General features: G+C 44.3%; 1 protein-coding gene across 3 annotated transcripts in view; it reads left to right on the top strand.

Annotated features, from left to right (window-relative positions):
* The window catches only part of LOC137323994 (phospholipid-transporting ATPase VD-like), a 231,749-nt gene that overhangs the window by 93,281 nt on the left and 117,828 nt on the right, over nucleotides 1-20,640 (top strand). For all 3 annotated transcript variants that reach the window (XM_067988174.1, XM_067988168.1, XM_067988179.1), the window contains 2 exons: nucleotides 10,060-10,394; nucleotides 19,265-19,459. In XM_067988174.1, the coding sequence (XP_067844275.1) occupies nucleotides 10,111-10,394; nucleotides 19,265-19,459 (479 nt within the window). In that variant the 5' untranslated portion in view covers nucleotides 10,060-10,110. The remainder of the gene's footprint in view (nucleotides 1-10,059; nucleotides 10,395-19,264; nucleotides 19,460-20,640) is intronic.

Genomic DNA, 20,640 nt, shown 5'->3' with positions numbered 1-20,640 from the left:
AGAGGTTACTTATCTAGAAAGAGCGATTCTCTTTTACTCCAATAATAGAAAAGTGTTTAAAGTGGCAGCAGTTCGGTACCTGTCTTCCTTTGGAGTGATGTGGGCAATGGCATTCTCATCAGTGGGGTTTATTGCAAATTTACATTTTATCTGGTCTGATTAACCGTCCCTCGCCAGAATGGGAAGCAGATTGTGAGGAACATGTATTAGTACAGACTTAGAAAAAACATATCTTACTTGTGTTTCCACAAGCAGCTGCACCCTGTCTATATTCCAAGGGGGAGGGGGGACGTACCACTCTCTTCCGGGACAAGAAAAACACTGATTTGGCCCTGTACACCGGTCTCAGCTCCTCCTTGGTTGGACAATTTTGCTAATTTCCTTTAAGATCCTCTTGCAGTTCTTAATGAATAAATGGACTGCATCGTGTAGGATTGAGATATTTCTGGTCCGTAACTAGTTAGCTGATCTTAGTTAGTGTGGTGGTGGGATATAAAATTAGACTTCGGGGAAAGGCGGAAATCTGCCAGGATTTCTGCCTCTGATCCTATGTGTATGGGGCTTGGCTCTGAGTTCCCATGGTCAAATAGTTCACTGCCACTGATTAAGTGTAGAAAATACAACTATCCCAAGTCCTGCTAGTTTTATTTGTTTGTATGTTAAGTTGACTCAGGAACACTAATTCAGTAGGATAGTTGAGAATTTGGATAAACGGGGAACATAACGTAAGAAATAGGAGCAGGACTAGGCCATACGTCCCCTCGAGCCTGCTGCACCATTCAATAAGATCATGGTTGATCTTTGACCTCAACTCCACTTTCAAGTCCGATCCCCATATCCCTTGATTCCCCTAGAGTCGAAAAATCTATCTCAGCTTTGAACATTCTCAACAACTCAGCATCCACAGCCCCCTGGGGTAGAGAATTCCAAAGATTCACAACCCTCTGAGTGAAGAAATTCCTCCTCATCTCAGTCTTAAATGGCCAACCCCTTATCCTGAGACTATGCACCGTAGTTCTAGACTCTCCAGTCAGGGGAAACAACCTCTCAGCATCTACCCTGTCAAGCCCCCTCAGAATCTTATATGTTTCAATGAGATCACCTCCCATTCTTCTAAACTCCAGAGAGTATAGGCCCATTCTACTCGATCTCTCCTCATGGGACAACCCTCTCATTCCAGGAATCAATCTAGTGAACCTTCGTTGCACTGCCTCTAAGGCAAGTATATCCTTCCTTAGATAAGGAGACCTAAACTGTTGCTCATTTAAAGGTCAAAAAGCAGGAAGGCCATTAAATCTACAGTCCTTCATCTGTTCCTAGTTTTGAACAGTTTGAAAGGTAGTTTCCTTTGAACCTATTTCATAAATGTCCGCCCCTCCACATATCCACTCGCTTACCTGACGAAGGAGGTAAGCTCCGAAAGCTTGTGATTTTCAAATAAAACTATTGGACTATAACCTGGTGTTGTAAGATTCCTTACATTTGTCCTCCACATATTATACAGTTCTTGTATTGCAAGGATCTTTTACTATACATTTTATTTGCAAAATGACCCTCAAAAGTTTGACAGTCTCAAATCTGCAATGTGGTACACAAGTGCAGTAATCAGAAATGTGCTGTATATTGGATGTAATTCATGTTTCCTTTTTGTTGTTTTCTTAATGGTGTAATTCAGTTTCAAGTTGTGTATGTTTGTAAATTTAAAACTGTCACTGTAACTTCAGTAGTCAGTGGGCAGTCAGTCAGTGCAATCAATTGACCTGGTCTCCTTTGGATTATTTTGTACAGTTTGTTGCATTTTCTCTTTTTGTTCTATAGCCTTAAGGGGATTCAATGCCATCACAATATACTAGCTTCTAAAATGAAATATCTAGCTGCTGCACCGGTATTAGATTCCTTCCCTAAGGGTCTGGCTGAAGATTGTGAAAATCAATGATACCTTCAGACTTTTAAATGAAACATAAACTGGGATCTAGTGGGATTCTGCAGTGTTCATACGATATTTCAGGAGTGGTGAATCTTGGTGGTGTCTCTACTGCTGCAGGAGTTTTAATTCTTCAAATGGGCTTTGGGATACCGGATATTTTTTCCAGTCTGTGATTTTAGTGTCCCTTAATTACCTGCTCTTTTCTCCCCCTGTGCCATCTCTTGTAGGTTCTGTCAGTTCTCCACGTGTGTGCTGTAACTGTTCCTCATTTTATAGCAGCAACAGCCACTCACTCTCCTCCTGGCACAGGGCCCTATCAGTGCTCCAAGCAAGGCCACTTTTCTTTTTACTTCTGCAAAGATCAAATGTGCTGACTTCCAGACCCCATACCAAGCAATCCCATATCCCAGCCACCAGAGAGTCACCCCATATCCCTCTGATTGCTTCCAGATTCTTCCTTCCTCAAGTACTCTCTTAAACCCCCTCCCCCCACCCTGACTACTCGCATACCCCACATCACAGCCTCTCTTATTGAATGGTCCCAGGCCCCATTGCCTCATAAAGTGTTCCTAAGCCCTAATCACCCAGACCTCATTCACCTTCCACATCCATGTGTACTCTTACGCTCATCCCTGCCCCACTACCCGCTGTCTCCTAAGCTTGGGGTGCCACTGCCTGCTGCTTCCCACACACCAACCCCTGGTCCCTTCTCTCACCCACCTGTGTTCCAGCATCTTCCGGGTAGCCTCTCCCTACCTGATCCAGGTACCCATCCCCAAAACATGCATGTTGGCTACTCTTACTGTATATCCAAGGCTTGAGAAAGGGTTAGGGATAGAAATTGAATACACTGATAAAGGGAAGTGTGCGAAAGCTATAGGGAGAGATTGGTGACACTCACGGTCGAGAAATGAAACACCATGAACAAGAAACTTCCACGGAGAGTGAGAAAAAGAGCCAAAGATAATGAGAAAAGTATGTATGAACTGTACAGAGAGAGAGAGAGAGAAACAGTGACCGATTAAGAGAGAAAGAACTAGAGAGTCGGAAAGCATGAGAATCACAAGCAGGAAGGAGACAGTAGTGTGTTTATTTTTCTCTAGCAGCATCATCACAGGAGAGTTCAATTACTTGGTTTTTAAATTATGTATCCAAACATACTTCCATTTTTTAAACTCTTTCTGATTAAGTTTTAGCCACTTGCAGAAATTGGCTGGGTCCTTAATTGTGAACAGTAATTTACGGCAGCATAGTGGTTATGTTACTGGGCTAGTAATCCAGAGGCCTGGACGAAAATCCAGAGTCATGAGTTCAAATCCCGCCACGGCAGCTGGCGAATTTAAATTCAATTAATTAATTAAATTCAATTAATTAAATAAAAATCTGGAATTAAAATACTAGTATCAGTAATGATGGCCATGAAACTACCGGATTGTCATAAAAACCCATCTGGTTCACTAATGTCCTTTAGGGAAGGAAGCCTGCCGCCCTTACCCGGTCTGGCCTATATGTGACTCCAGACCCACAGCAATGTGGTTGATTCTTAATTGCCCTCTGAAATGGCCGAGCAAGCCACTCAGTTGTAAAATCTCGCTACGAAAAGTCATAATAAGAATAAAACCGGATGGACCACCCGGCATCGGACACGACAACGGCAAAAAAACACCAAGCCCAGTCGACCCTGCAAGGTCCTCCTTACTAACATCTGGGGACTTGTGCCAAAATTGGGAGAGCTGTCCCACAGACCAGTCAAGCAACAGCCTGACATAGCCATACTCACAGAATCATATCTTTCAGCCAACGTCCCAGACTCTTCCATCACCATCCCTGGGTATGTCCTGTCCCACCAGCAGGACAGACCCACCAGAGGTGGCGGTACAGTGATATACAGTCAGGAGGGAGTGGCCCTGGGAGTCCTCAACATTGACTCTGGACCCCATGAAATCTCATGGCATCAGGTCAAACATGGGCAAGGAAACCTCCTGCTGATTACCACCTACTGTCCTCCCTCAGCTGATGAATCAGTCCTCCTCCATGTTGAACACCACTTGGAGGAAGCACTGAGGGTAGCAAGGGCACAAAATGTACTCTGGGTGGGGGACTTCAATGTCCATCACCAAGAGTGGCTCGGTAGCACCACTACTGACCGAGCTGGCCGAGTCCTGAAGGACATAGCTGCTAGACTGGGCCTGCGGCAGGTGGTGAGCGAACCAACACCAGGGAAAAACTTACTTGACCTCGTCCTCACCAATCTACCTGTCGCAAATGCATCTGTCCATGACAGTATTGGTAGGAGTGACCACCGCACAGTCCTCGTGGAGATGAAATCCCGTCTTCGCACTGAGGACACCATCCAACGTGTTGTGTGGTACTACCACCGTGCTAAATGGGATAGATTCAGAACAGATCTAGCAGCTCAAAACTGGGCATCCATGAGGCGCTGTGGGCCATCAGCAGCAGCAGAATTGTATTCCAGCACAATCTGTAACCTCATGGCCCGGCATATTCCTCACTCTACCATTACCAACAAGCCAGGGGATCAACCCTGGTTCAATGAGGAGTGTAGAAGAGCATGCCAGGAGCAGCACCAGGCGTACCTAAAAATGAGGTGCCAACCTGGTGAAGCTACTACTCAGGACTACATGCATGCTAAACAGCGGAAGCAACATGCTATAGACAGAGCTAAGCGATTCCACAACCAACGGATCAGATCAAAGCTCTGCAGTCCTGCCACATCCAGTCGCGAATGGTGGTGGACAATTAAACAACTAACGGGAGGAGGAGGCTCTGCAAACATCCCCATTCTCAATGATGGCGGAGTCCAGCACGTGAGTGCAAAAGACAAGGCTGAAGCGTTTGCAACCATCTTCAGCCAGAAGTGCCGAGTGGATAATCCATCTCAGCCTCCTCCCGATATCCCCACCATCACGGAAGCCAGTCTTCGGCCAATTCGATTCACTCCACGTGATATCAAGAAACGGCTGAGTGCACTGGATACAGCAAAGGCTATGGGCCCCGACAACATCCCAGCTGTAGTGCTGAAGACTTGTGCTCCAGAACTAGCTGCGCCTCTAGCCAAGCTGTTCCAGTACAGTTACAACACTGGCATCCACCCGACAATGTGGAAAATTGCCCGGGTATGTCCTGTCCACAAAAAGCAGGACAAATCCAATCCGGCCAATTACCGCCCCATCAGTCTACTCTCAATCATCAGCAAAGTGATGGAAGGTGTCGTCGACAGTGCTATCAAGCGGCACTTACTCACCAATAACCTGCTCACCGATGCTCAGTTTGGGTTCCGCCAGGACCACTCGGCTCCAGACCTCATTACAGCCTTGGTCCAAACATGGACAAAAGAGCTGAATTCCAGAGGTGAGGTGAGAGTGACTGCCCTTGACATCAAGGCAGCATTTGACCGAGTGTGGCACCAAGGAGCCCTAGTAAAATTGAAGTCAATGGGAATCAGGGGGAAAACTCTCCAGTGGCTGGAGTCATACCTAGCACAAAGGAAGATGGTAGTGGTTGTTGGAGGCCAAGCATCTCAGCCCCAGGGCATTGCTGCAGGAGTTCCTCAGGGCAGTGTCCTGTGCCCAACCATCTTCAGCTGCTTCATCAATGACCTTCCCTCCATCATAAGGTTAGAAATGGGGATGTTCGCTGATGACTGCACAGTGTTCAGTTCCATTCGCAACCCCTCAGATAATGAAGCAGTCCGAGCCCGCATGCAGCAAGACCTGGACAACATCCAGGCTTGGGCTCATAAGTGGCAAGTAACATTCGCGCCAGATAAGTGCCAGGCAATGACCATCTCCAACAAGAGAGAGTCTAACCACCTCCCCTTGACATTCAACGGCATTACCATCGCCGAATCCCCCACCATCAACATCCTGGGGGTCACCATTGACCAGAAACTTAACTGGACCAGCCATATAAATACTGTGGCTACGAGAGCAGGTCAGAGGCTGGGTATTCTGCGGCGAGTGACTCACCTCCTGACTCCCCAAAGCCTTTCCACCATCTACAAGGCACAAGTCAGGAGTGTGATGGAATACTCTCCACTTGCCTGGATGAGTGCAGCTCCAACAACACTCAAGAAGCTCGACACCATCCAAGATAAAGCAGCCCGCTTGATTGGCACCCCATCCACCACCCTAAACATTCACTCCCTTCACCACCGGCGCACTGTGGCTGCAGTGTGCACCATCCACAGGATGCACTGCAGCAACTCGCCAAGGCTTCTTCGACAGCACCTCCCAAACCCGCGACCTCTACCACCTAGAAGGACAAGGGCAGCAGGCGCATGGGAACAACACCACCTGCACGTTCCCCTCCAAGTCACACACCATCCCGACTTGGAAATATATCGCCGTTCCTTCATTGTCGCTGGGTCAAAATCCTGGAACTCCCTTCCTAACAGCACTGTGGGAGAACCGTCACCACACGGACTGCAGCGGTTCAAGAAGGCGGCTCACCACCACCTTCTCAAGGGCAATTAGGGATGGGCAATAAATGCCGGCCTTGCCAGCGACGCCCACATCCCGTGAACGAATAAAAAAAAAATCACTGCATTTCTGCTCATTCTACTGTGCTGTCAATGGGTTCCTTGCCATTATTGTGAATTGGACAGCTTGCTTTGCATAAATGTTTGTAAGGTTGTGATTGATGAGGCAAATAAATTGATATTAGTTTTATCTACCTATAGCTCTCTGAAATTAAGCACTCAAGTCTGTGAATTGGGCTAGCATTGTTTCAATTGCAAAGTGCTTTAAGACTTAAGGATGGGAAGTGACACAGAAATGCCATTGCACATGTCAACCCGTTCTGACAAAGGAGTTTTGTGCATTTTCTTGCTACACAAGGGACTAGAGAAACTTAAAAAACATGAAATCATTGCTACTAAGCTGACATGCTGAACAAAATGTTTCCAGCTGCTCTAGTCTATGGTATATGAATCCCTTTTTCTAAAGGTTTTCTTCTCCTTCCCTCCCCTTTATTGATGTACACTGTTTTCCAGCCCAAAAGTCAGGTGGCTGGTTTCCTCCCATGCCTCTGTTACTGGGATCTTCTATGTGTCCTCTTGGAGGAGTGTGAGAGCAGGGTCTTTTTCTCTCACTGATCTCTCCTTGTTGTGTAAACATAAAGACGATCAAGTTTGTCTGTCTCTGACTCATTGCAAAAAAAAAAAGAAGCCAACCACAATTTGGCAGCCAGTTCTGAGTGTGGAACATCTGAACAGGTTGCAAGGTGGTGTTCTAAAGTTTAGAAGCAGGCTGCATGCACTATTGGGGCAGGGCTAGCCATGTTGCTGTTGATCCACAGTAGTATTTGGGATCAATTCTGAATGCACGTGGCGGGGGAGGTATTTTGATCGACTCAGTTGATATTCTAAATGTCCTTACATCTGTATGTTCCCTTTTACAGTATATGAATTGGCTTTACAGTGTTACACAATGCTGCCTCTGTTGCCATCATCGTTACTGAGTATTCATTAATCAATTTGTTTTTACCAATTTTTTTCCTTTCTTCAAGATGTTGGCTCCTTGCTGAATTATGGTTCTACAGGTACCTGATGCCTCTCTCCCTCCTTCCAAGTGGACATTATTCATTGTGTGAGCCTAGACAGAGTCAGCAGGCTTTTTGACTGCAGGGCGCATCACAGCTGAGCTCACCTGATGTTGACACACATGGACTTTCAGCAGGCGTCATTAGATAGCAATCAGCAGCAGTGTCCTAGGCCCAACTATCTTCAGCTGCTTCATCAATGACCTTCCCTCCATCATAAGGTCAGAAATGGGGATGTTCGCTGATGATTGCACAGTGTTCAGTTCCATTTACAACCCCTCAAATAATGAAGCAGTCCGAGCCCGCATGCAGCAAGACCTGGATAACATCCAGGCTTGGGCTCATAAGTGGCAAGTAACATTTGCGCCAGATAAGTGCCAGGCAATGACCATCTCCAACAAGAGAGTGTCTAACCACCTCCCCTTGACATTCAACGGCATTACCATCGCCGAATCCCCCACCATCAACATCCTGGGGGTCACCATTGACCAGCCATATAAATACTGTGGCTACGAGAGCAGGTCAGAGGTTGGGTTTTCTGCAGAGAGTGACTCGCCTCCTGACCCCCCAAAGCCTTTCCACCATCTACAAGGCACAAGTCAGGAGTGTGATGGAATACTCTCCACTTGCTTGGATGAGTGCAGCTCCAACAATACTTAAGAAGCTCGACACCATCCAAGATAAAGCAGCCCACTTGATTGGCACCCCATCCACCACCCTAAACATTCACTCCCTTCACCACCGGCGCGCAGTGGCTGCAGTGTGTACCATCCACAGGATGCACTGCAGCAACTCGCCAAGGCTTCTTCGACAGCACCTCCCAAACCCGCGACCTCTACCACCTAGAAGGACAAGAGCAGCAGGCACATGGGAACAACACCACCTGCACGTTCCCCTCCAAGTCACACACCATCCCGACTTGGAAATATATCACCGTTCCTTCATCGTCGCTGGGTCAAAATCCTGGAACTCCCTTCCTAACAGCACTGTGGGAGAACCGTCACCACACGGACTGCAGTGGTTCAAGAAGGCGGCTCACCAGCACCTTCTCGAGGGCAATTAGGGATGGGCAATAAATGCCAGCCTCGCCAGCGACGCCCACATCCCGTGAACGAATAAAAAAAAAAGAACCCCTGACTCTTTTCTCCCCCGGCCCGCCCCAAACCGAGGAGGGCTGAAGCCAATTGTAGTTCACTTCCCACCGCTCAACACAGAGCAAGCATCACAGCTGAGCCATCGGGGGAACTATTAACAACATTCTTAATTAAGCAAATAGGGTAGATGTAGAGATGTTTCCACTTGTGGGGGAGTCCAAAACTAGGGGCCATAAATAGAAGATATTTATTAATAAAGGAACTTCTTTACTCATAGAGTGGTTAGAATGTGGAACTTGCTACCACATGGAGTGGTTGAGGTGAATAGCATAGATGCATTTAAGAGGAAGCTAGATAAACACATGAGAGAGAAAGAAGTAGAAGGATATGTTGATGGAGTTAGATGAGGTAAGGTGGGAGGAGGCTCATGTGGAGCATAAACACCAGCATAGACCTGTTGGGCTGAGTGGCCTGTTCCTGTGCTGTAAAATTCTATGTAATTCTTTTGAGAAGAACGCTTAAGGATTTTGTATTTCCTGTGCCAGGGAGTCCAAATGAATTGTGAATCCTCACAGTCTCACTAGGGGGCACCACGCTCTTACTAATTAGTTTGACATCTCCAGCAACCGAAACATATTGTGGTTTTAACAACGAAAAGCTTATTTTTTTCAAGAGGTAAAAAAAATCTGAATTTACTGTATGTTGCATGTAGTTATCTTGTACAAGGGTCCATTTAGTTCAGTGGTAGCTCTCTTTCCTCTGAGCCAGAAGATTGTGAGTCATGTCTGACTCCAGAACCATGTATTGAAGCTGACATTTCAGTGCAGTGCTGAGGAAGTACTTCAGTGTGGGTGGAGGTACTGTCTTTCAGTGTTCAAAATACCTGCCTTACTGGATCAAAGCCACTGTATAAATGGTTGACTCAGTGCATATAGACATGGTTTTCATATAGCAAACAAAACTCAGATTTTGTTGCACATTCACAGGCTTTGTTCCCCGGCCTGTTCAGTCTATTGTGATCGTATAAAACTCTATTCAATGCAAAACTGCTTGAATCCTCCTTTTTCCATCTTTCGACTTTCTGTAATGAGTGACCTTTTTGGACCATCTGTGCTTGTAGAACTTACTTCTTCTGTATTTTCAAAAATAATCCTTACACAGTATGCCATGCATTCCCTAAAGTGCAATTGGCCAAAGAGTGGAACATATGTGGTAACATTCAGTGTCAACGATGATCATTTCATTTTAGTATCAGATTCAATCAATGTATGTTATTAAAAATAGAAATGAGCTTAGCAATTATATTTTTTAATTAAAATACAAAAGAGCAATTTATACATTCCTTTATTTAACATGAGAGAAAGGTCATTTCTATGGATCTTGTATAATTTAAAAACTTTTAAAAATTGAATCTTTATTTCCAAAGACAGCAAGAACAATTTTTTGATTTTATTGTATTCTTTGTGCTTTTTCTAGCTGAGCCCTTGTTGATCCAGAGCGCCCAAATATCCCTGCTGGTCAGGATTTATGAAGATGGCAAACCCCATCCAATGGGCACGTTACAGATGGCAGAGATTACTGTCTACAGATGGGAGCAGTAATAGAGACCTTTTATCATCATTCCCTGGATGGTTCAAAACTTCCCAACCACAGAAAAATGGATGCAAACATCGATTAGTAATTCCCTGCCTTGGTGGATTCACTGAAGAATATGAAAAGGTCGTCAAAAATTACAGGACCAATAGGATTCAAACCACCAAGTATACTCTGCTAAACTTCATTCCAAGGAATTTGTTTGAACAGTTTCACAGGTAATGTCTGTTAACAGGAAGGTTACTTATATAATCCAACCTTTTCTAAACAATATAAATGTAAAATAGCTCTACTTTATTGTTAAGCTGTTGCCCTCTTTTTCTTTGACTTGTGTAGACTGGTGCTCCTAAAAATAAATGTTGTAACTTCAGAAGCATTAAAAAGGAAGCCATTTCATAGAGATTTCTCAGCATGACTTTGCTTGCTCTGGGAGCAGTGTGAATCAAGGGATTGAGGCAGATTGTTTGGTCTTGGTATCTAGGGATTAGTTATGCCAGAGAGTGGCAGGAAGGCCCTGCCTACTAGTGATCATGTTGGTTAGGGCCATTGCCTTTTATGATATCAGGGTGTGTAGGGAGTGCAAGTTTGTGCTAAGAACAGACTCTAGACTGCGTGGTATTTCCCCAGTTCCACGTGGGAGGCTGAACTTCACTCACTCTGATTTGCACATGTCCCACGTTGTTTTGGGCACATGCTTGTTGCGGGAAGGGCTCCATTTCGCCACAGGGATGGGGAATGCACCTTCTTGCAGTTGGTAGTGACAGTTGTGTTAGCCTGCTCATTCCAGGGGGCTCTCGCTCTCCACTGGTCAGGCTAAGCAATCACTGAGCTGGATCCTTTAGGATTGTAAGACCAGTCAATGTCCTCCTGGTCTCCTGGACTGCTAACTAGGATGACTGGATGTGGGGAATGACCAGAATATGTGTAGGATGGTGCCTTTCTAGCCACAGTCCTTCCAGAAGTCCATGGAGTTTGTATGCGATAGATGATCTTGAATTGGCCTTTGTGCATTTTGCTGAAGGTGGTAGTTTTAAGGATCTGTGTCCATATCTCTTATCAGTCCTGCTCCCTTAATGGACAACCTGTGTCCTGTTCTTGGTCTTCTCCCTGGCTTTCAACAACACCGTGAATTTATATGGTGCCTTTTCTGCCCTATCTTTGGTCACAGAGGTAACCATGGTGCACATGGTGGAGGTGTATATTTTATACCTTGTGATAAAACCTAGAATTCCATTAGCTTTTTTTTACAGCCTCATCAACTTGAGGTGCTGCTTTTTAATGTTCTTTGAACCCACACCCACAAGTCCCTCACCTCTTGCACAGCACCAAGACCACTTCCATTCAGAATATAATTACTAATATTTAGCTGAATGTCTCACCTCACCTGACATTGAATTACATCAACCACTTTTTAGACCACCCCCCATCTTATCAATATCCCTATGCAGCTTTATTTGGTCTTCTAAAGAACTAACTATACCCCCTATTTTGATATCATCTGCAAATCTGGACACGACTCCTTCGAGGCCTGTAGCCAAATCATTGATCTACACAGTGAACAGGAATGGCCCAAATAATTGGTGTTTCAATTGAAAATTATAAACAGTTGAGATTATGTGACCAGTAACTTTGTTTCCTTGGGTCCCATGGCTCTGGATCAGGCCAATTTAAAGTTATGGCTCTTGATGTTTCCAATAGAACCATCAGGGACACACGGGGAATTCTCCATGCTTAATATCATCAGTGTGGCTTAGCAATCTAAAGAGCATCCATGCCAGCAACAAATTTGACATTTTTTAATAAAGTAATCTATGATGCCGTTATTTACTTCTATAAAAAGCTAAAGTACAATTGAACAGAAAAATATAGTCCTTAGACATCTTTAACCAGTGTTCGAATCAATAGCTACATGAGGTCATGATACAGTCATGAGATGGAAAACATTTGCTTTACTGTAGCATCACTTGAAAATTAAATCAGTTAGAGAAACTAAGGAGGGGGAGAAAAAGTGATCCTAATCTCACCGGGCACCACATTCCTCCACTCCCCTACCTCCTCCCCCTTCAGTTGGATCGCTGATTTGTGCCTGATCCCACCCGTAGGTCTCAATTTTGAAACGGAGCCGGGAAGGGGGCGAGGGGGGTCAATTTGAGGTTGGGAAACCCATTTGTACGGGTTTCCCGGATGTTCTTATGATTTTGATATAAGGATGTGTTTTTTTTGTCGGTTTCCTGTCCGACTGACCAGCTGATTGACAGGCTGGTCTCAGTCGGACAGGAGACCAGCCAGGGAGAGGACATCTGCAGGTAAGTCTTTGTTTGCATGGAGGGGGGGAAACGGGGATCACAGATGGGCAAGGGGCACGGGTGGGCATGGGTAATCGCAAGTCATGGGGGATGGAATCGGGGGTCAGTCACGGGAGGTGCGGGATTGAGGATCATCACGGGTCCGTGATCGTTGAGGGGGGAGGGTCGATGGATCGGGGTTGGGAGATCTGGTCGAGGGGGAGGATCAGGATCAGGGGCCCGTGATCGGGGTGAGGTCCGCGATTGTTGGGTGGTTGGTGCAGGCAGGCTTGCTGGGCCTGGGGGAAGCACACCTGCTCCTCCGGGCCTACGAGCTGTGCCTTTCTAGGCACCTACCTGCAGTCTCGGGCCTTCTCACCTCCTATCACGAGGTGTAAAACAGAAGGCTCGGGAATCCCGGCCCTCCGGGGTTGAAATCGGGAATTAGTTAAAAATGGAGGCCTGAAGCCTCCTCAAAAGGATTTAAGGCCCGACCTGCCTCCTGGGAGCGGGTTGGTCGCCCACCCCTCATCCCGCCCCTGTGAAAACCGGAAATGGGTGGATTAGGGGGCGAGGGTCTGAAATGGTGGCAATTTTCAATGCTCCCCCGCCCCTAACCCACCTGTTTTTTACTTTTAAAATCAAGCCTGTATTGTATCCCCAGAGCCTGTCTGCTATTGCCATCACTGACATCTCTTTTTAAAATCTCACTGCCTGAGTTTGCCACCAGGGATCTCTTGTCAAATAGCTGATTATTTTTGACACAAATGCATGGCATTGAACATGAATAGATATTTTATATGTATTGATTAATATTTTAATACTAAATGGTTTGTCACAGACATTTCAGTTCTTCTCTAAACTCCAATCTGCTGTATTTGCATCGTGTACGTGTCTGGTACATTGGATGAACAATTTATTTTCATTGGGTTTGTTAGTTCATAGCAGCATGAGCTACTTTTGCAGTAATACTTTTTAACAGTTGCTATTGGCATGAGTGATTTATTTTAAAAAGGAAGTCTGTACTTAATGCTGTAACCTGTGCTTTAATTACTGATGTGGCATTTTTCTCATTCATTCATTTATTTATGCTGGCTTTAAAACTTTAAAAAATTTCCCACCAAACCAGTTCATCAATGCTAATGTTTTTTTTCTCTGCCAATTTTCTTCTCTTCCCACCATCCTCACTAGGGTATAGTTCCACGTTCTTGTGGGTGCCCTCTGATACTCCATCCAACTGGTTGTTTTTCATATGTGCGTTTTGACAGTAAATATTGTCATGCTATAGAGGTATCACAGCCAAGAGCAATCCTATTCTCACCCAGTGCACATTCATGGACATTTCCCTCTTCTGGCAGGCAGCCATGATGCGCCCATAGCGACAAGGGCATCTGCTGCTGGTATTTAAATCAAGTGACCCTCTATGACCCAGGATACCCTGTTGTGGTCATGAGCGGGAACATTTCGGCTGGTGGAGCAGATTTAAGAATATTTGGCCTCAAGTGTCTCTTAAATGATGGGGAGGGGCTGGAGTGTGAATGTTGAGGTAACTTTTGGAGAATTAGTCTGTTGGAAACCTAAATATCACTTTTTTGGATTAAAATGCCAACTGTAAAGTACAAACATGCTTGAAATGAACCAGAATGCACCATTTTGAATGTAGAAAATTAAAATCTTTCTTGGAGAGCATGGCCCCACAACATTCTAATAGCAGCACCAATTTTGTGCCTTTAACATTTCTATTTTCCCTCTTTCAGGCTTCCGCACTCATTTTTTCCCCCCTATAAAACGAGTAAAGGGAATATTTGAATATCATAGAACCATATGAGTTTACAGCACAGAAGGAGGCCATTTGGCTCATCATGTCTATGATCACTCTTTGCTGGAGCAATCCAAAATTAATCCCATGCCTCCACACTCTTCCTCTACTTCATATTTTTATCCAATTTTCCCTAAGAAATGCAATGACATCTGCCTCACCTATTCCCCATGGCAAAGTATTCCTTGCTCCAACAACCCTCTGTAAATACATTTCTGCTAACCTTTCCCCTCACTCTCTTAGTGGCAATTTTAAATTGATGACCCTCTCTTCACTGACTCCCTAAGTAGAGGAAATAGTCAAGGGTGTCAGCCATGGCTCAGTGGTAGTACTCTCACCTCTAAGTCAGAATGTCGTGAGTTCAAGCCCCACTCCAGAGACTTGAGCAATTCAAGACACTTCAGTGCAGTACTGAAAGAGTGCTGCACTATTGGAGGTGCTGTCTTTTGGATGAGACATTAAACCAAGACCCCGTCTGCCCTCTCAGGTAAAAGATCCCATGGCATTATTTTGAAGAAGAGCAGGAGTGTTCTCACCGGTATCCTGGCTAATATTTATCCCTGAACCAAAATCAATAAAACAGTTTGTCTGATCACTATCTTATTGCTATTTTTGGGAGCTTGCTCTATGCAATTTGGCTGCCATGTTTCCCATACTACAACAGTGACTACACTTCAAAAGTACTTCGTTGGTTGTAAAGCGCTTTGGGATGTCTTGAGATTGTGAAAGGCACTATATAAATGCAAGTTATTTCCTTTTTTTCCCCTATTCACTCTTTCATAATTTTAAATTTGCTCTTCACCTTCTCTGGTCTGGTGGAAGTAGTCCCAATGCCTCAAGCCTCTCCGTACAACTATAGTTTTCCATCCCTGACATCATCCTGGTGAATCTATGCTATGCAATCTCGATGGCTTTAATGTCCTTTCTGCAATAGCTGCCCAAAACTGAATGTAGTTCTTCAACTGTGGTCCAGCTGGTGTTTAGTGTAAATTTATGATTACTTCTTTATGCTTGTACTCTATGCCCCTACTCCTAAACCCTGCTTTATGGCTTTATCCACTGGCACTAACACTTTTAGAGGATTATGGGCGCTAAATTGGGCCGTGTAACGCCCGTTGTTTCGGCGCTACCCGGCCTCTCCGACATCCAAGATGGCGTCTTGGATGCGCACATACGTTTCCTGCGTGACATGCGCCAGACGCCATCTTGGTATAGGAGTTTATGCAGGCACAGATAAGAAACGCTGGAATCATGTAAAGTAGGGAGAAAATGGCTTCAATCAGTGTGCAACGCTGATTTAAAGTGATAAGTCCCAAAATGGTGTCTAACGCTCAGCTCAACGCACAGTCTTAACTCGGATCATCTGAACATGTCTTAGAGTGCCTGGAGGACCCTCCACAGGCGCTATTTAAAGGGAGCATGCAGGATTTACAGGTTAGTGGCTGGATTATTGCCTCGGGCTGCCGAGACAATTGTAACCATTTTTGGAGGTCTCCTAGACTTGAACACTAGGACACGGGGACATAGCCTAGCATTTAGAGCCAGGACGAGCAGGAGTGAAGTTAGGAAATGCTTCTACACGCTAAGGGCGGGAGACGTTTGGAATGCTCTTCTACAGACGGCAGTTGATGCTAGCTCACTTGTGAATGTTAAATCTGAACCAAGGGTATTAAGGCATATGGGGCTAAGGCAGGTATATGGAGTTAGGTCACAGGACCACCATGATCTCACCGGTGGAACAGGCTCGAGGGGCTAAATGCCATTGCCACTTGCTGCCTCTTGATATGCGCCACCTTCTCCTGCAAGAAAGCGAGGCATATACCTGGGTGATGTGCCTGTGTGTGTGGCCTGTGAGTTGTGGGTGGGCGGCTTGAAACTGTGGTAATGTGTAAGGGTGGGAGGAAGCATCTGATGGGAAGATTCGAGTGCTGATGGAAAGAGTTTATCGGGATGGGGGGGTGTAGTGTGTGGTGCAGTTGGTAGGAGACCCCACTTGACAGTTGACCTCACTCACCTTGCCCACTCGTGTCAAAGCACTGAACTTCTTCCTGGACTGCATCCATGTTCATGATGCTGTGCGCCTGGCATTGACTTCATGAGTACATGTCTGGAGGGCCTCTTGCCCCCTTCCCCCCACTGCGGATATAGGATGTCCCTCCTTCTGTTCACCTCTTGCACCCAAGGTCTCTAGTGCATCAGCAGAGAACCTTGGTGCATGCACTCTCGCAGGCCTGGTACCAACTCAGATCGGCAGATTGGTGAGGTCTGGTTTGCAGATTGGAGGATCTGGGATTTAGTAATGCGCGACCTTTATTCAATGTTTTAACATAACTCATCAGTGTGTAAACATAGGGATGGAATCTGCATCTGTGTTTTACATGTGCGATGTCTGATCTCCGTTCAGACTCCATGCAGACAGTAGACTGTTATTTTCAGCAAATAACAGGTACAAGCTACCTTTTAAAAGATTTCTAAGAAACATCTTCCCTTTAAGAGATGGAGCTCCCTCTGGTGGTGGAAAATGCAAAGTGCCAGTCTATATGAGTGAATAATTGAGTAAGTTAATATCAGCTTTCCAACAATAAATCTTAAAAGCGTAAAAAGGCATGGAATAAGCGAAGGTTATTTGGCCAATAAGCTCTCTCCTTCCACAGACAAGGTACAATCTACCTTTCATGTACTTACTCCACCCATGATATGTTGATACATTGGAGAGAATTCATGAAGAGCAATGCAGATGATTTCAGGGATTAAGGCTTTAGCTTTTAGGATAGACACAGAGTTAAACTTCAAAAGTGCTCCATTGGCTGTAAAGCTTTTTGGGCTATCCTGAGGTCATGAATAAGTACAAGTTCGTTCTTTTTCTTCTGACAGGGTAACTCATGCTGGGTATAGTTCCACAGCATTGGGAGCTTTCTGGGACCTTTTCTCAGTGGCCATTCTTCATGTGTAAACCCAGATGCTGTATGTTGCAGGCTGTTTCTCTGTGGTGGATGCTGTCCACATACATGCGCTTTCCAGTAGAGAACACTGACTGGTGATCAGGGTGAGGAAGTGCTAATGGACACTGAAGCCAATTGTAGCATCCCCATTGCTGCCTTGGCGGTGATTGGCTACCTCAGAGACCAGTGATTGAAACTGGGACCTGCTTAGTAACATCCACATGCTATATTTATTCACTGAGCCGCTGGGGAGTCCAGAAATTCGGATTCATGATTAAGTCAACAATCCTATCTAATAAGTTGCATTTTAGATGTCTTTAAATGTATTATCTTGATTATAAAAGCTGAAAGATCGTTGTGCATTGAAATTACAGCACAGAATCAGGCCATTCGGCCCAACTGATTTATGCTCCACACGAGCCTCCTCCCTCCCTACTTCATCTAACTCTATCAGCATACCCTTCTATTCCTTTCTCCCTCATGTACTTATCAAGCTTCCCCTTAAATGTATCTATGCTATTTGCCTCAACTAATCCTTGTGGTAGTGCGTTCCACATTCTTACCGCTGTTTGGATGAAGAAATTTCTCCTGAATTCCCTATTGGATTTATTAGTGACTATTTTATATTTATGACCTCTGGTTTTGGACTCCCCACAAGTGGAATCATTTTCTCTATGACTACTCTATCAAACCATACTAAATGTGTTTATTGCTTTAAATGTAATTCACTGTGAAAACACAAGATCACTTACATTAATTTTGTGGATTATTGTAACAAACAGAATTCCTATTGCATTACAGCACAGTGAAAATGTTTGAATTCCTTTTACTCCAAACCCAATGGAATGTTACAAACCTGGGTTTGACAACTTTTACTCACTCATTCTTGCACAGCCATCTTACATAGTAACAGTTTCAGGCAGGAGAAGACCTTCGATCCATCTAGCCCACCTATCCCCACAGTATTCCCTTGATGCATTTCTAATAACCCTGAATCCCATTTATTGACAAGAACCTGGCTAGTTCCTTCTTGAAACCCATGAAGGATTCTTGTTCTGCAACCCGTGCCAGTAATCTGTTCCACATAGCTTTAGTTTAAAAAATGATCATCCTGCCTTTGCTATTTTCTTTTGTTGTCCTTAATTTGTAAATATGACTCCTTGTGCTTAAATTCTTTACACGACAGAAAATCTTACTTGGATCCAAATTGTCCAAACCTTTCATAACTTTAAACACTTCTTTCATATCCCCTCTCTTTTGAATAGAGAGAAGATCCAGGGCAATCTTTATTAGTGTTAGCTGCTTTGGCACACTTTGCTAACAATCTAGTTATGTTGTGTCCCCTCGGTACTTTTCACTTGGGAATAGTAATATATATACTGTCCCTTTATTGGTGTTAGCTGTGCTGGACCATAATGCCTGTCTGTACTGTTCATGGACAGAATTACTGATGATGATGTAGTCTCCCAGTCTTCTGCTAGCTTGGATTGTGCTGAGCAAATGCAGTACTAATGTAAACAGCTCAGGGGTGCCTACGAGGGGGAAAAGGAAGAGCAACTGTTCCATGAGTGCTTGGGGAGGGAGGTAATTATTTTGCTTTGTTTGCATAATTTAATTGAGAAAGAAGCAAGTGAATTCAGAAAGGAGGGGGCAAAAGTAGCTCAGAGAAAGGGGACTCTTCCAAGAACGGGGTGTGGGGGTTCACCACTGAAACAGTTTGAGCTTTGCTGTCGTCGCTCATTCCCTAATATAGTTCAGTCTACTCCTGATAATTCAAACTTATTTTTGTGCAAAAAATCCTTGGTTTGAATTATGAAATGTAAATACCACAGCAAAGTGGGAATTTCATGCTTAAACAAAAGTATCAGATAATATGAATTAGCGACTTTGAATTTAAATGTAGATAGTATAGCCGTTTTAATAGTTAGCAAACAATTTTTTTTTAATTCTAGGTTTGATTGTAACAAAGAATTTTTATAGTCATTCTCTTTTGTCCCCCTTCACTTTATAATTTCCATTTTCTTTCCTTTGTGTTCTTTCAGGGCTGCAAACCTGTACTTCCTGTTTATAGTGGTTCTAAACTGGATCCCATTAGTGGAAGCATTTCAAAAGGAGATAACAATGCTGCCATTGGTAGTAGTCCTTGCAATTATTGCAATTAAAGATGGGATTGAAGATTACCGCCGTTACAAATTTGACAAACAAATAAACAACCGAACAACTAAAGTATATGACAAGTAAGTCTACAAGTTTTCCCTTTCTTCAATTTGACAGTTGTAGCCCTCAACATTTTGGGCAAAATGTTGTTAATATTAGTTCAAGTAATGTTTAGATGTGGTTTTTAAGGCTATGCACATTATTTATCAAATGCTTTGGGAAATGGAAAGCATTATAGTCGTGTCCCATCAGCACAACAGGTTTGTGAAGCTACTGCATATTTGTATGAATTTCAAAATGAATTAAGTGTCTAATCCTCTACAGCTTATATATCAAAAAAAAGCAGTGGTCCTAGTACAGACCCCTGGGGAACACCACTGTATACCTTCCTCCAGTCCGAAAAACAACCGTTCACCACTACTCTCTGTTTCCTGTCACTTAGCCAGTTTCATATCCATGCTGCCACTGCCCCTTTTATTCCGCAGGCTTCAATTTTGCTGACAAGCCTATTATGTGGCACTTTATCAAATGCCTCCTGAAAGCCTGTATACACATCAACCACATTGCCCTCATCAAAAGACTCAATCAAATTAGCTAAACACGATTTATATTTAACAAATCCATGCTGGCTTTCCTTTATTAATCCACACTTGTCTAAATGCCACTTAATTTTGTCCCGGATTATCATTTCTAAAAGCTTCCCCACCACCAAGGTTAAACTGACTGGCCTGGAGTTGCTGGGTTTATCCTTATACCCTTTTTTGAACAGGGGTGTAACATTTGCAATTCTCCAGTTCTCTAGCACCACCCCCATATCTAAGGATGTTTGGAAGATTATGGCCAGCGCCTCTGAAATTTCCACTCTTACTTCCCTCAGCAACCTAGGATGCATCCCATCTGGACCAGGTGACTTATCTACTTTAAGTACAGCCAGCCTTTCTAGTACCTCTTCTTTATCACTTTTTAGCCCATCCAGTATCTCAACTACTTCCTCTTTTACTGTGACTTTGGCAGCACCTTTGTCCTTGGTAAAGGCAGATGCAAAGTACTCATTTAGTACCTCAGCCATACCCTCTGCCTCCATGTGTAGATCTCCTTTTTGGTCCCTAATCGTCCCCACCCCTCCTTAATACCCGTTTACTATTTATATGCCTATAGAAGACTTTTGGATTCCCTTTTATGTTAGTTGCCAGTCTAATCTCATACTCTCTCTTTGCCCCTCTTACTTCCTTTTTCATTTCTCCTCTGCCCTTTCTATATT

Source organism: Heptranchias perlo, chromosome 1 (genome assembly GCF_035084215.1).
Source record: "Heptranchias perlo isolate sHepPer1 chromosome 1, sHepPer1.hap1, whole genome shotgun sequence".
In the NCBI taxonomy this organism is placed as follows: domain Eukaryota; kingdom Metazoa; phylum Chordata; class Chondrichthyes; order Hexanchiformes; family Hexanchidae; genus Heptranchias; species Heptranchias perlo.
The sequence above is the reverse complement of the archived record's forward strand: the minus strand, read 5'-3'. Positions and strand labels throughout refer to the sequence as shown.